This window comes from Scatophagus argus, chromosome 13 (genome assembly GCF_020382885.2).
Source record: "Scatophagus argus isolate fScaArg1 chromosome 13, fScaArg1.pri, whole genome shotgun sequence".
NCBI lineage: Eukaryota > Metazoa > Chordata > Actinopteri > Scatophagidae > Scatophagus > Scatophagus argus.
The window spans coordinates 20831314-20845420 of record NC_058505.1 but is presented as its reverse complement, the minus strand read 5'-3'; the positions used below and the strand labels follow the sequence as shown (position 1 = coordinate 20845420).

Sequence of the window (14107 nt, the reverse complement as noted above, 5' to 3'; positions counted from 1 at the left end):
GACATGCAGGAAGACGTGGCTCAACAGCCTAGAATAGGGGGAGAAGCCACGCTGCTGGTGGGAGAAAAACCTGAATCATGAGCAAGACCTGCCATTGAGGTGCAGGAATTGAATAGATTTAAATATGTCAAAACACAAGATAGTAGGAGCCCCAGCTGGATTTACCAGCTAGGCGGCACTGCGGAAAGAAATCCCTCCTGCCTCTCCAGTTGACTGTATATAGTGAAGGCTTATCTGTTACCTACAGCAGACGGATTTATGTAGTGCTTTACTTGACCTTTATTTAACTTGATGCACTACGTGAGCACAATATAAAATGAACCAACTGTCTTACAACTAGATTTGGTTTTCTGATACTGTAACGTACTTTAGTTGTGGAAATTTGATAAGCATAAGTAATTAAATTAATGACACACAGTGCAGGACTGTTTGAGGGTCCTTTTGCAGTATTAGCACAACAGATGGTAGACACATCAATAATGAACATAAATCTTTTATTTTTTCCTTCTGTTGAATATTGATTCATAATGCATAATAACAACTTGTAATAATTACTTAGACTCTAGAAACACCTGGTTGGACTTTTTGACAAACACTTCCCCTCTAGATGGAGTACACTGTGTTTTTCGCCCCCGTTGGCTCCTCATTGTCAAGTTAGACGTGAAAGTATAGATCGATTTCTCTCAAAATAAAATTACTCGGTTCTGAAATGGCATTTTTTTTAACAACAAGCCACTAAAGTTTCTGATTGAAGTTAATATAAGAATTCGTAAACGGTGTGAATAAATCACGTTTGCTTTGTCTTTCCCATGCCCTTTCCTTTCGCTTAATAGAATCTGCGCTTTTATTTTGTGAAAAGATCTACATCCGGGTTCGTCGTGGCTAACTCTTGCTAGCTTGATCCAGGAGCTCTTTGTATCACTGGTCCGCGAGGTACCACAGCACCAAGGACACGCGCGGCAGCAGCAGCAGCAGCGGCGGCGGAGGAACATTAAGGCACAGTGTCCCAACGAGGGACAGACAGGGTCCAGCAACGTCCCCTGTCCAAACCACACACCGCTACTGGTTACATACAACGTCAAACGAAGCTTCTTGAAGTGCACCATTGCTTGTTAAGGTTTGTTTTAACGTCAGGTATAAAAGAAGTTGGTTTACATGGAAGTTTGCTTGTCACAGCAGCAGTTATTGGAGCCCGAAAGCCGGTGTGGAGAGGAGAGCACCAACCTAAACTTCACTTACTCCGTCAGCTTGGTTTAGGCTTATTTCGGCGAGTTATCTGCTTGAAACCTGCACTTGTTTTCGTAAAGAAGCTTGTTTTATTGGACCGTCGTTGTTTCTCTGTTTGGTCACTCAGGGACTCGCCACAAACCGCCCAACTTTGGAAAAGGTTACCCCGGTGGTCTGTGACATACACGGAGGTAGGAGAAGAAAGGAGCCCGGAGACGCGGACAGACGGAGAAGTGGATGTATTTTCAGCCATGGATGTAACAGTTTACCCGCCTCCTCCACAGCCTCTGGCCGCGCCAGACCACACCAGACTGGGACAGTTCCCCTACCCTGACCCGGCCTTTGGCACCAACAAGGTAAGAAAGGAAAGCTGGAATCTACGTATTGCTCTTTTTCTCATGGCCCCGAGATGAAAGCCACGTTAGTCGTGTCCTGTTTCGAGTACCTTAGCTATCCCCACCTCTCGGCGTATTCATCCGTCATGCCCTGCCAATTAAGTGGCAATTAATTAGTTGATTAGGCTCCAGTGATCAGCGCAGCTATTGAGAGTAATTACATTCCAATGTTACTCATTTCTTTCGATCATATGCACTCACTGGGGGATACACCGTCTGTTTTACCCCGAGTTTGTTGGAAGCGATGCGATGACATCTTTAATTAAAGATTCTCTACTGGTAATTGAAAGGTAATTAAGTTTCAACATGCGCCACATTAGCAGTACCAACAGAAGAGTTAGAAATAAGCGGCAAGTAATAGTGAGGAAAACCGTACATTGCGATCTTTTGGTAGGCTTGCAACAGACATTTAATGGAGTTCACAGCAGTGCCTCTCGTTTCTGTTTAGCGATTCTTAATTGGTATCTCTTTAAAGCTCTGTTGTCTTGCTCCCTCCAGAGCCAGGTCGAAGGTCAGGTTCAGATTCACAACTGGAGCTCACAGGAATCCAGTGAGCTTCAGTATGACACCTCATAAGCAGCCGTTCGTGCAGTTATGTTTAATGAATGTACGGCTGTTTATCTGTCGAACCATGTCTGTCAGAATGCAAACTAAACCAATGTCTTTCAGAGTAAGGTGTTTGGGTACAGACACAGTGAGATCATGCTCATTTGACAGTGATGAATTGCTTAATTATTTCACTGGGTGCAGTTGATAGTGCAGCCGTGAAAGTTAAAGACAGATTATAACCTCTGGTCAGTGTTCAGACAATAAAAACATTTTGTCAGTTTGATAGGAAAAGGCGACTGAAAAATGTCACAGTGTTTAAAAGTATTTAATATAATAATCTAATTATAATTTGGATAAAAGGAATACATTATATTGCACACACTTATATGCAATAAAGTGGGCTCTTTTGACATGACATGACATTATGTTTGTGTTGCTTAAGTGTATCAAGGAAACTAATCAGATTACTCTCCCACACTGCAGGGCAGAGAGTTGATTACACGAAGGGCAAATGTAAACTAAATAAAGTAGCAACATGTACTATCAGTTCCACTCAAATGGCTCGCTGTACTCTTTCGCCTCACTTTTACTGGCTTGTTTTTATTTCTTAATGTGTCTCTCTCATGGACTGAGGGTGTATACCTGAAAACTATTCAAAGGCCGGTTGTCTAACTCTGCCCTGCCTGCTCACATTTATTAACTGTTCCGTCAGGCTGTTTTTCCTCTGTTAAATCCCATTTGGCAACAACAGCATGATGCTGAACTTTTGTTTTAACCAGAAATACTGTGTTTAATGAAGTCTTTGGTAATATAGTGTGCCTCTGTTAATGTGATACGCTGCTGCTGTCATACACCTCCATGTGTGGTCATCGGAAAATAAGTCTAACTGTCACAATGCAGTGTAAGAAAAAAATATTCAGACAGCGCTGTTTGATGTATAGCAGAGCACGGATGTTGATTTTTGTTGCGCAAAAAAGAGGATGTTGTGACAGTAACTATATCAGATATACTGTATACATCCAGCAGTTTGTAGCTGGGGAACCGCCTCTGATTCTCCACCAGTTCTGCAGCTGACTGTGACCTCTGGCCTCATTAAGCGCTGAGCGGGCATGATTGTTACTTTAATTTCTTCATGATCTAGATTATAGTTATTTATTGTGTTTTATTTGACCCTCAGTGTTGTTCCTCGTGCCCAGTGGCTGAACTCACCGCGCTGTACGCCAACCTGCTGCTTTTAAGCTCAGACTCTCATGTAATGTGCAGAGATGCCTTGCATACAGAACCCTGCGGTATTGCGCTGTGTTGTTGTCAGTGAGTATATTTGTTTCAGAAAGAGGGAGGGAGAGATTGGAGATAGAGGCTGAGGATGTAGAGAGAAAGAGAGAGAGCGAGCTATGTGGTTGGGGGTAGGGACTGGAGAGAGAGAGAGAGAGAGAGAGGGAGAAGAAGGAGGAGGGTTGTTGGGGGTAGGGATGTTGTAGATGTGAGAGAGTGTGTGTGTGTGTAGTGGGGGTGGGGCCACTAAGGTTTGTACTATATTTCTCTCTGTGTGTCTTTTGATTCACGACTCTGTCTGCCCGATAGAAGAGATCATATTACTGTGTGGGGGAACAGAGAGAATAGGAGAAAGAGAGGCTATATGAAAATGGAGAGAGGAAGGTGCTACATAGGAGAGAGGGAGAGAGAGAGAGAGAGACAGGAAGCACTGAGGAAACAACATGAGAGTAAAGAAAAATAAGAGGAACAGTACAGAGAAAGGCTCTGTGAAAAGGAACGGAGAGAGGATGTGTGTGTATGTGTGAAAGTGTGTGTGTGTGTGTGTGTGTGTGTGTGTGTGTGTGTGTGTGTCTAAGAAAGCGAGGGGAGAGGCGTGTCCAGATGTGTTAATGTGAAGATGTAATACCGCTGGTGGTCTACATTTTCCACTTGAGTTAAACAGAGAAATTTCCCTGCACGGTAACCTTTAAAAAAGTAATGTCGTACCTGTCATTAGGAACTGTGACAGCGAGGCTCATGTTAATATATTGTTTTGGGGATATACATTAGTTTCTTGGTTTGTTTTGGCTGTAAGACTTTGCAGTATGGATTCTAGGAGCCTTTAAGCCTTTAAGAAAGAAAGATACACTGTGTTCAGTTGATCTGTATCTTGTATGTACACAGTAGATGTACATCTGTTCTCCGTCTCATTGAAATAGATTTCACGATGATTTGTGAGCCGATATATTGGTTGTGTGGTGACTGCAATGAGTTTTAAGTGAAAAATGAGTAAACTGTGACCGACGATGATCAAAAACATTACAAAAACCATTCGAACCACAAATCTCCAGAAAAAGATTGAATTTAGTTTCCTTTTCCCCCCGAAATGCATCTTTTATGTTACTTGTGCCAATCTAATAATAATTGCCACAAAGTATGCAGACTGCTGATGGTTAAGTTCCTCATTAGGTTGTTATAATCCACTTAGCGTTTGTCTTAAAAACAGCGTAATATTATTGTTAATGAACTACCTGCCAAGATAATGTTGTTATTGAAGATACCCCTGTATAGAGTTCATACTGTAATAATAATAATGATGATATTAATTGTGTAATAAAGTGATACTGGCAGGCCGTGATATTTTCTGACGGTTATTATATTGACGTGTGACACAAACAACAGAAACAGGGTGGAGTAAAGAAATGAGTGCAGATGGGGAATTTGAAAGCAGTTGAAAGAAAATGATGAGAGAGGGAAAAAAAAAGGTTAATTTCAACTTTTTTTTCTGTTCTAGCAGAAACATCCGAGATTTGCTGAAGCAGCTAATCTAAAGTAACAATTTGATGCTTTATCTCATCTTAATGTTAAAGCAAAGTGAATAACTTTGAGTTTTTATAATGTCTGTCAGACAAAACAAGATGTTGGATAAGATCACTTGGGACTGTAGGAAATTGTAATGAGCATTTTCCACACTTTTGTAGCGCTTTGCAGACCACGAGTTAATCAAGAAAATAACTGGCAAATGAATGATTATTGTTAGATTATTGTTAGATTGTTAGATAAATAATTATTAGATGTGGCCTGACAAATTTGTGGTATATCAACAGTCAGCTTGACTGCTTGACGGGATAAAAGGAAGTTATGTTATATGTCAGAGACAGATAATATGCAGCTTTGAGGGGTTTTTTTTTGTTGTCTGTAGAGTATTTAATTGGAAAAAGAGCCTCTCATACTGACCCAGACAAAGTTTCCTAATGCTTAAAGTTACTGATTCATTGAAAGATATGACCATGGTTGCTGTCAGGGTCTACCAGTCGCACTGAACAAGACAGCATCTGTCTGGGAAGCTCAACGCAGTGTGAAACAGTAGGAGGTCATGGCCTAGTCATAGTCAGAAGTCATAGTCTGATGAATCACTCTGCTATCTTTCAAGATTCTTGCCATCTTAAAATGTTCCACTGCATCCTTTGTCTTAGTCCCTCTTTAACGTGATTTGAATGCTTTGCGCTCTGCATTGACATCAGCCGGACTGTTCTTCTTTCTTTTCTTTTCTTTTTTTTCTGAACTTACACGGTTAACAGAGCAAGTTAAAAAGCAAAGTGTCAGACTGTGTGAGCGGCAGCCAGCTAGCTCAGTGTCACCGCTGTGATGCACGTGCACAGCTCAGTCACACGGAGGGCTGGCTTGGTGAACAAAAGTGAGTGAGCCACGCTCAGCTCTGATCGGCAGCGCTCATAATGAGTCTCCACACACACATGAATAGGAGCTATTTCATCTGACACACAAGTTAATTAATTGTAACACTGCAATATAAAAAAATACTTGTGGTAGAACAGCCTAAATATATGATTACTGCGGCAAACACGTGGCCTCGTGAGAGAAAGAAAAAGAGAGAGCAAGAGGAGCAGAGATGGGATGAATCAGGGAATTTAGTAGAGGGAGGGAAGAGAGGGAGAGAGGGCCTAATGTAAACATGATGATTGTGAAAGCTGGGTGAGGTATTTCTAAAGCAAATAGAGAAGAGGAGAGAACAGGGAGGAGAGAAGTAGACCTCAGTAAAGAACGGAAGAATATGGATTGAAGGAGAGTAGCAAAACAATTGGCAAGTAGCCAGGGGATGGGATGAGATTTGAAAGTAGCCCTGATGGATTAGAATAAGAGAAACAGTGTAATGGCAAAAAGGTGACAGGATGAGAAAAGTCATCAAGAGCTGGAAGAACTAGATTTTTGCTATGAGATTAAGATCTCAAGCGGTTTCGGCACTCAGAAACTTGGTAGAGGTTACAGTAGACGACAAAAGGACACTCACAAAGCTCCCTGTCGCGCAGTCATCGTTTGATGTCATGAACTGTTTTCAGATCATGCAAATCACTGCATTAGTTCAGCTGGTGCGGCTTTTAAACCACACTCAGATGTGTGCGTGCCCAAGGTGTAGTGTCCTCATCATCGTTTCAGATAACACTCATAGCTGAAAGGGTGCCGCTTTGAGCTGTTACGGTGAACGCCGCGTGACACCATTTTCATTTTCAATGGGACGTCGTTGTCGTAGAATTTTAAATGTTGCAGGACTGCTTAGCAACACGGAAGAAAGGGAGGGGACAAAAGCAGGGACAATTAAACTTCATGCTAATTGAGGGAATATTGGTTCGTAGTTAATTTTAATGCAGTGGTGGTAGAGGAAGTGTAGTCTGTTTTGATGGATTATTATTATTATTATTTGTCACAGAAGACATTTGACATGTGACAGTTGGAAAATCACAGGAGATAATAAAATAAATAATCAAATGAATGTGCTGCCTCAGGTTCAGGGTCCTGCTGTCACACTGTCATGACTTACTGAGACGCTTGAATGGAACAGAGCCATCGTTGACGTTATTAGCAACACCTGCACTTTTTCTACTAAGACCTGCCTGCTGATGAAGTGGTCTTAACCTTCAGCAGGTTACAGGCTTCCTCTATGTGTTGGAATAGGAAGTGAATGTGTTCCTAGACTGACAAAGGTCAGCTCAGCAGAACGTTCATATTTAAGAAGTGCATTACCCCAAACTATGAATAACAACTATGTCTCCAGACAAGTTCAGGGAGGCGGCTTTAGTCCTGCTACACTAATACATAACACACTGTACTCACAGTGCAACATTTAACCAACAGGGCCTTTACAAAAAGACCTCCTATTGAAGCTTCTTCCCATTCGTTTGCCCTTTGTGCTGCTGCTCTACAGCTCATTTGGAAACACTGCTGCGGCTTTTATAGAATTACACAAACTGCGCCTCCGCCCCAGCATTCACCTGTAGGCTCTGATTCTAAGTCACAATGGGTGACATTCCATTAAAGTCACACTCTGTGCTGGGCTTAGGGTATACCTGCGGGGTGTTCATGTAATAATACAACTGCTCCACATGAGTTGTCTGACTGAACTTACTGTACGTTATGATCAATGTTAGAAGACCTGGCATAAACAGGATGATCCACTCAGCAATTCCCTCACGGCAGTACTACCGTTTTTAAGAAACTATTTTTGTCAGTCAGGATTACAAAAATGAATTAGAATGGATTTGTCAGCATATTTAAAATGGCTTGTCGTGTGTCTACATTAACACAATCAGCTCAGCTTGACTGCTTGAATGCTACTTGTGATATATCAGCAGTAGGGACAGACCGATTATCCGCTTCTGCGTCTGTTTATCGATATGATAAATGAATTTTGGCTCGGGTGCAGTCGCCTCCCTGGTAGTGAGTACTCTGTGATCTCATGCAATATCCCATCTACAACACTGTCTGATTGGTCACAAGTCATTAGTAAAAACCTATCAGCACTGTATAATCTGAATCTGCAAGGCATCGAGTAACTAAAGTCAATGGTGGTTTAAAAAGTACAATATTTGCCTCTAAAATCTAGTGCAATGGAAGTATAAAGTAGCAGAGAATAGAAGTACTCAAGTAAAGTACATGTACCTCAAAATTTTACCATCCATCCATCCATTTTCTATACTGCTTATCCGCTTATCCGTCAGGGTCGCGGGACTTAAGTACAATACTGAAGTAAATTGTAGATAGTTTCATTGCATCACCGGATGCAAATCAAAGTAAATATTTTCATTTTTACTCTACCAAATATTTGTCCTTTGTCTTCTTGATTGCAAAAAAAAAAAAAAAAGTCTATTATCAATTAGTGGAACATTTTGGTAATTCAGTCTCAGCTATTTAAGAATATTTATAAGAATAAGAATATTATTTTTTTCCTCCCACATGTGTTTCTAAAAGAAAACAAATAGGTTGAAGTAGGTTCAAGTACCAAAGAAGTTAAGGACAATTTATTACATACAATGCAATTAATACAATTAATACATACAATTAATACTGCTTGTGTGCACGTATGCGTGTGTGTGTGTGTGTGTGTATATGTGTGTGCATGCATTGCTATTTGTGCTCAGTTTGCTTTTTCCAAGTTGTTCCCCAGCAAACTGGATTGAATATGTGGAGTGTAGACTGTTGCAGTTTTAACAGCAATTTGCATGTTAACATGTAGTAATATGTTAACACAGTGACTAATTATCAGTCAGATGTTCAGAATATTAGAATTAATCTGTCTTTGGGTAAATGATTTATAATGCCTACACTTAGACGATAGTGATGTTTAGTTACATAATAATTCACTCGTAAAGGTGCAGGTAAGGTCTGTTCACTCAGAATAAATTAAAACAGGTCACTCATACACTGTTGAGGCATGGTCTAATGTCTGACTACAGCCTCATCACACACACAACCACTATTCTGAACAGTCATACATTCATCTACACACAAGCTCTGACATGCAGCTATATTGGAATATCTCGGAATCCATTAGCGAGAAAGTGCCACCCTGCTGTCATCTCAACCAATCAGAGATCTAACCAATCAGATGTTTCCAGTAGCTGGGAAACAACAGATTGGACTCTTCTTGGTGTCTTGAGAAGTTGCAGCATTTGTAACCCAAACCAGTAGTTCTCAAACTTCAAGGACCTCTAACTGACACAAATTACACGGAACTTCATATGTAAACGTGTTTCTTTAAAGGGAAATGTATGAAACCCACGACCATAATAGACATACATTACATCATTATATTATACCAACTGATGGAATTACAGTGAAAATAAATTATTCCCTGTTTTGTTGGGGACCCCCTGGAACCTCCTTATGACCCCTGAGGGTCCCCAGATCCCACTGACCTGTACATGTACTGTCAGATTGACAGCTTTTTACTCACTTTCTCCTCTCCTCTGCCCACATTCACATTTCTGCTCTCTGTCACTTGCTGAACCACACACCCGCGCCACACACACACATTACACACCATCCTATTTCATAAAGGAAATGTTAACTTTTATTCTATCAAACCTTTACTTTCTAAGTGTCGGTCACTTTTCTCTCTCTGGTCACCGGCTGCGTCATCACAGAAAACTCTACTGTGTCACACAGTCCCATTGTCGCCTCGGACAGGACCCCCCCACCCTCCCCACCCCAACCAGCCAAAGTGTCGGCATCTCATCTAATTATCTATCAGAACACAACCAGTCAGTCTGTCCGTCCGTCTGTCCACGTTGGCTGTCATTACTGAACACCTTGCCAGACACCCACCCCATACACCCAACACACACCCAGCACACATATACACTCTCCCCTCCCCTTAAGCTTGCTGCTGATTGGGTGACTTTCAGCTGTGTTGCTTGTGTGTCGGTGTGTCTGAAAGCCTTTCAGTTTGTTGAATCACGGGGATGGAGCGATGAGGGACTCCTGGTTGGTGGAGAAATGCCAAGTGGAACAGATGGACAGAGATAGAGCTCTGCCAGAAGAGACTAATTATCAGGATTTCATTTCCAAAACAAACATATTGCAATCAAATCGCATACTGCAATCATTGTCGCATTGTTCTCTATGTGTGTATACTGTATTAGTGACAATGACTTGGATCAATTAATGTGTGGCGTAAGAGACTGGATCAGTTCCTGAGTTGTTTGCTGTCCACTTTTCTTTAGCGCTCAGCTTCTGTTCACGATCATACAGTGACAACTGCGTTTGTGTAGTGCTAATTGCTGTGGGGTAGACGACAATACGACAAGTCACATTTGAAATGTGTGAACTCATGTCTGTTTTGACCCTGTTTAAGTGTCATAAGATTCTTTGACTGCAACATCTTCTGCTCATCTGTGATTTATCTGCCACTTCTGTTCAGAGTGGTGGAGATTGTTCATGTCACTCATGTCTTATTAAGAAAGACATCTTACTTTTGACATGAGGTTTACTCATACAAGGTAATCAAATTAGATTCAATTAACTCTGTGAACTACACAAACATGCCCTATTTGCTTTTCTAAACTTAACGAATGTTACCTGTTGGCAACGAGGTGTGTTATTCTGATATTTTCCATTAGCATAATTATCATTACCAAATTACCTGATGGCCGACTAGGGCTGGGGCGACTCGTAGACGAAATCCACATCATTGATCATGGAATTACGTCGATCAGCATGACGTGCGTAGCGTTTCATTGCAGTGAAGCACGGCTGTGCCCAGGCAAAGCATGGATTACCCCCAAGAGCAAGCTGCTGCTAAAACACCTTACCCACGATATCTGTGATGTGGTGCTCTGTAAGCTCTGCGAATTGGAAGTGGCTTATCACAGCAGCCCAACTGCTATGCACAAACACACAAACATAGATCCCGGAGTGCTTTGTCAAGACATCACCGTCCTGTTTAGTTTTGGTCCCCACCCAAGAATGATATATTCAAATTATCAGGATGCCAACATGTCAGTGGAAGTCACTTAAAATTGAGTTTATTCACTGCCGTCATGGTAAAAATAATTTCTGCACCAGTGCTGCTATGGTAATGCTGTTTTTGCTGCCATTTCACATTTTCTGCCGACTTAAATGGCCACGTATGAGTGAGGAAGTGGCTTAAACTAACGTTTAAACCATTTTCTTGAATCACACCAGGAATTTTCCGTGCCCTGACACTGATGCACAAAAAAAGCTCACCAGTGATTATCTTAACTCTATTGCATTCAGACATCAGAGTAAACCAGTGATTTATCATTCAAACCCCTCTCGCCCTGTGATAAGCCAGTTGTGTGGAGGTGAGAAACTTCTCTCTCTCGCTCTTTTTTTTGCTTGTTTGTTTGGAGGAGGTTGAAAGAAAATGTGCACTCTTGTGTCCATATTTAATGATTATCACATTTCCTCCCTCCCTGTGGCAGCCAGCTTTGTACTCCACATTCAAGCCTGGCCATTCAGCACTACTATAAAGACTTTTGATTTCTGATGAAGATAGACAAGACGTTGTGGGAACAAATCTTTTTGAGCATAACCCAGCCCTTAGATGGGAGGCAGTCAAACAGGATTTGACTTTACACTGTCAGCTGTTCTAATGGAAGATGTTCCCGGACTTTGAGGCAGCTGTTGTAGTGAGAGACTTTGTGTGTGAATTCAAACTTAGATTTCTGTGAATAAAGACTTAGACTCTACACACATGACTCATATGGAACTGCAGTCCTCAGCTTTGTTAATACATGGCTGAAGCATCCTCTAAGTCTTCTGAGGCACTAGTGGGACTTTATTTGACTTTACTTTCTTCTTCATTCTGCCATTTGACTAGCTGGATAAGAATAGGTTTTTAGTGACAAATGTGAAGTAAATCAGTAGACCTCCAAAGAGTTTTAAACAAGATTCATTTAGATTGAATTTGAGCAGTGTGAGATTTGTTAGTTGCTGTTTGTAAACATGTCATGATTTTTTTTTTTTAGGAAAATCCTGCATAGTATACATTTAATTAAAACACTGTCTTTACTGGAAGCATAACGGGGAAATATTTACCACGAATATAGTATCACATGCAAGAAATACACAGTGATACTCCAACACATACTATCAAGACTTACAGTCAGAGAAGGTACAGCTTAGCCAATAAAACTTGGTTTATATTGGTGTCATGGAGACAGAGATAAGACAGATAAACAATTGCTGAGCTGAACTAGCACAGCTGTGTGAATCTTCCTCTTCTCTCTCTCTCTCTCTCTCTCTCTCTCTCTCTCTCTCACACACACACACACACACACAGACAAAGTCATTAGAGTCCCTCTCTCTTTCTCCATCTTTCTCTCACTGCACAGACATGTGTCCCCTGATGCTGTTTAGAGTCGACCAAAACCCATTCAGTCCAGTCCAGCAAAGTAGTTGAACACATCACCCAAGCCGTGGGGTGATAAAAATGGTCTCCAGCAATTAAACTGTGACTTGCTGACACATTTACACAAAGACAGGCTCACAACACGAGGAGACATCATGTTTCCATCTATGACTCTGGCTTTATTTGAAGAGGAAGTCCAACCCAACAATGCAAACATTTTGCTGGCACAGATTAGATCCTAGAACTTCTTCATGTCATTTGGATTTTCAACTGTCAGACATCAACATCTTGTATGTTGTTTTCTGTTTATGTTAAAGTTTAATAAGAACTGTCATTTCAGTCTTTAAAGTCAAAATTTCCTCTGCAAGAAAATTCCTACAGTGAGATGGGATTCCTCTTTTTCACGATTCTTCAGCATCTCACCTCACAGGAAGATTAATGAAAGCATTTTCACACTGAGCACAAGGTGATTTACTTCAAATTTTGTATTATTTTAAAAGGCTGAATGAATGCTTCCAATTTATTTAAACAGCAGATCCTGTGAAACTCAGGTCTGAAGGAAATTTCCAATTTACATCTCTGCCTTCTCACCCACCCTCCACCACCCCCCACCCCACACCTCAAGCCACATCTCTCTCTCTCCCTCTCTCCCTTTTACTCCCTTCTTTACTGCTTTCACCATTGCCTTATCAACAAAACATTTTCATTTCCCCAACCTCTCCTTCTTTCTCTCCCTCACTCTGCTCCCTTTTTTCTTGATACACTGTATTTCTCTCTTTTCCTTTGTCCTTGTCTGTCATCCTAATAGTCTCTCTCCCCCTTTCTCCCCCCTTCCTCCGACCCTGACCCACTTAGCCGGCTGCTTGTTATTCAAACCTTTGCTTTACCCACACACACACACAGACACACTCAAGCATGCACACACAGGAGCAGCAGAGATGAGAGAGTGAGAGATGGAGGCATGGTGGGGGGGGGGGGGGGGGGTAATTCGGTTTGACTACAAACCTTGCCATCCTTTTGAATAATCTCACTGTAAGGTTTGAAGTACACACACTCACAAGAAGCTGTAAAAGTATTATTTGAGAAGTGGCATTACTGAAAAATTTCTGTCATTATGATTAATCGTTGAGTGTGCAGTTTTTTTCAAGCCCATTGTGATGTCTTACTGCTCATTTTGACTGACCAACAGTCATACCCAAAAATATTCAGTTTGCTGTTCCATACGACAAAGAAAATGATCAGATGTTCAGATTGGAGGATCTGAAACCACAGTTTTTTTGCTTTTAAAATGACTGACCTGGTTAATTTAATCAGCTAACTAATGGGTTAATCAGCTAATGATTGCAGCTCTAATAGTCATACCATAACACATAAATACAGTGATGTGTTTACAAGGTAGTAAACAAAGTTTTTTTTATTTTTATTTTTATTTTTTTTTTTAATTCATTTCTTACAAACTTTTACCTCATCTGGTGCCCAAACAAGCCACAAGAAGATGAAAGGATGTGAAACGGGCAGGTGTCGACATTACACATGACAGGATTGCTGATGGTTGTTCACAAACTGTTTCAGGTTCTCCTAGAACGGACGTCCTGTATCTGACACTACCATGATTTAGGATGATTCAGAACTACTCAGAAAGCTCTGGCTTTTTTCTTCTGACTGTGTCAATGGTAACTTCTCAGTTTTTCAAATCAGGTGAAAACTGGAGAAAAGAAATCTGTCCTGTCAAACAACCTACATTACTGTTTACAGTGAACCAAGTCTGCAGCTAATGATTATTTTCATTATT

At 41.1% G+C, this 14107-nt stretch overlaps 1 protein-coding gene across 2 annotated transcripts in view; it reads left to right on the top strand.

Moving 5' to 3' along the window:
* Positions 1–904: 904 nt before the first annotated feature.
* Positions 905–14107, top strand: part of tox (thymocyte selection-associated high mobility group box) — a 40700-nt gene continuing 27497 nt past the window's right edge. The window contains exons 1-3 of one of the 2 annotated variants that reach the window (XM_046407748.1): positions 905–1117; positions 1355–1418; positions 1512–1583. Coding sequence is in view for 1 of the 2 variants with exons in the window: in XM_046407747.1 (XP_046263703.1) it covers positions 1479–1583 (105 nt within the window). In the remaining variant the exon portion in view is untranslated. Of the gene's footprint in view, positions 1118–1354; positions 1584–14107 lie in introns of both variants that reach the window. The other variant, XM_046407747.1, reaches the window with a different exon arrangement.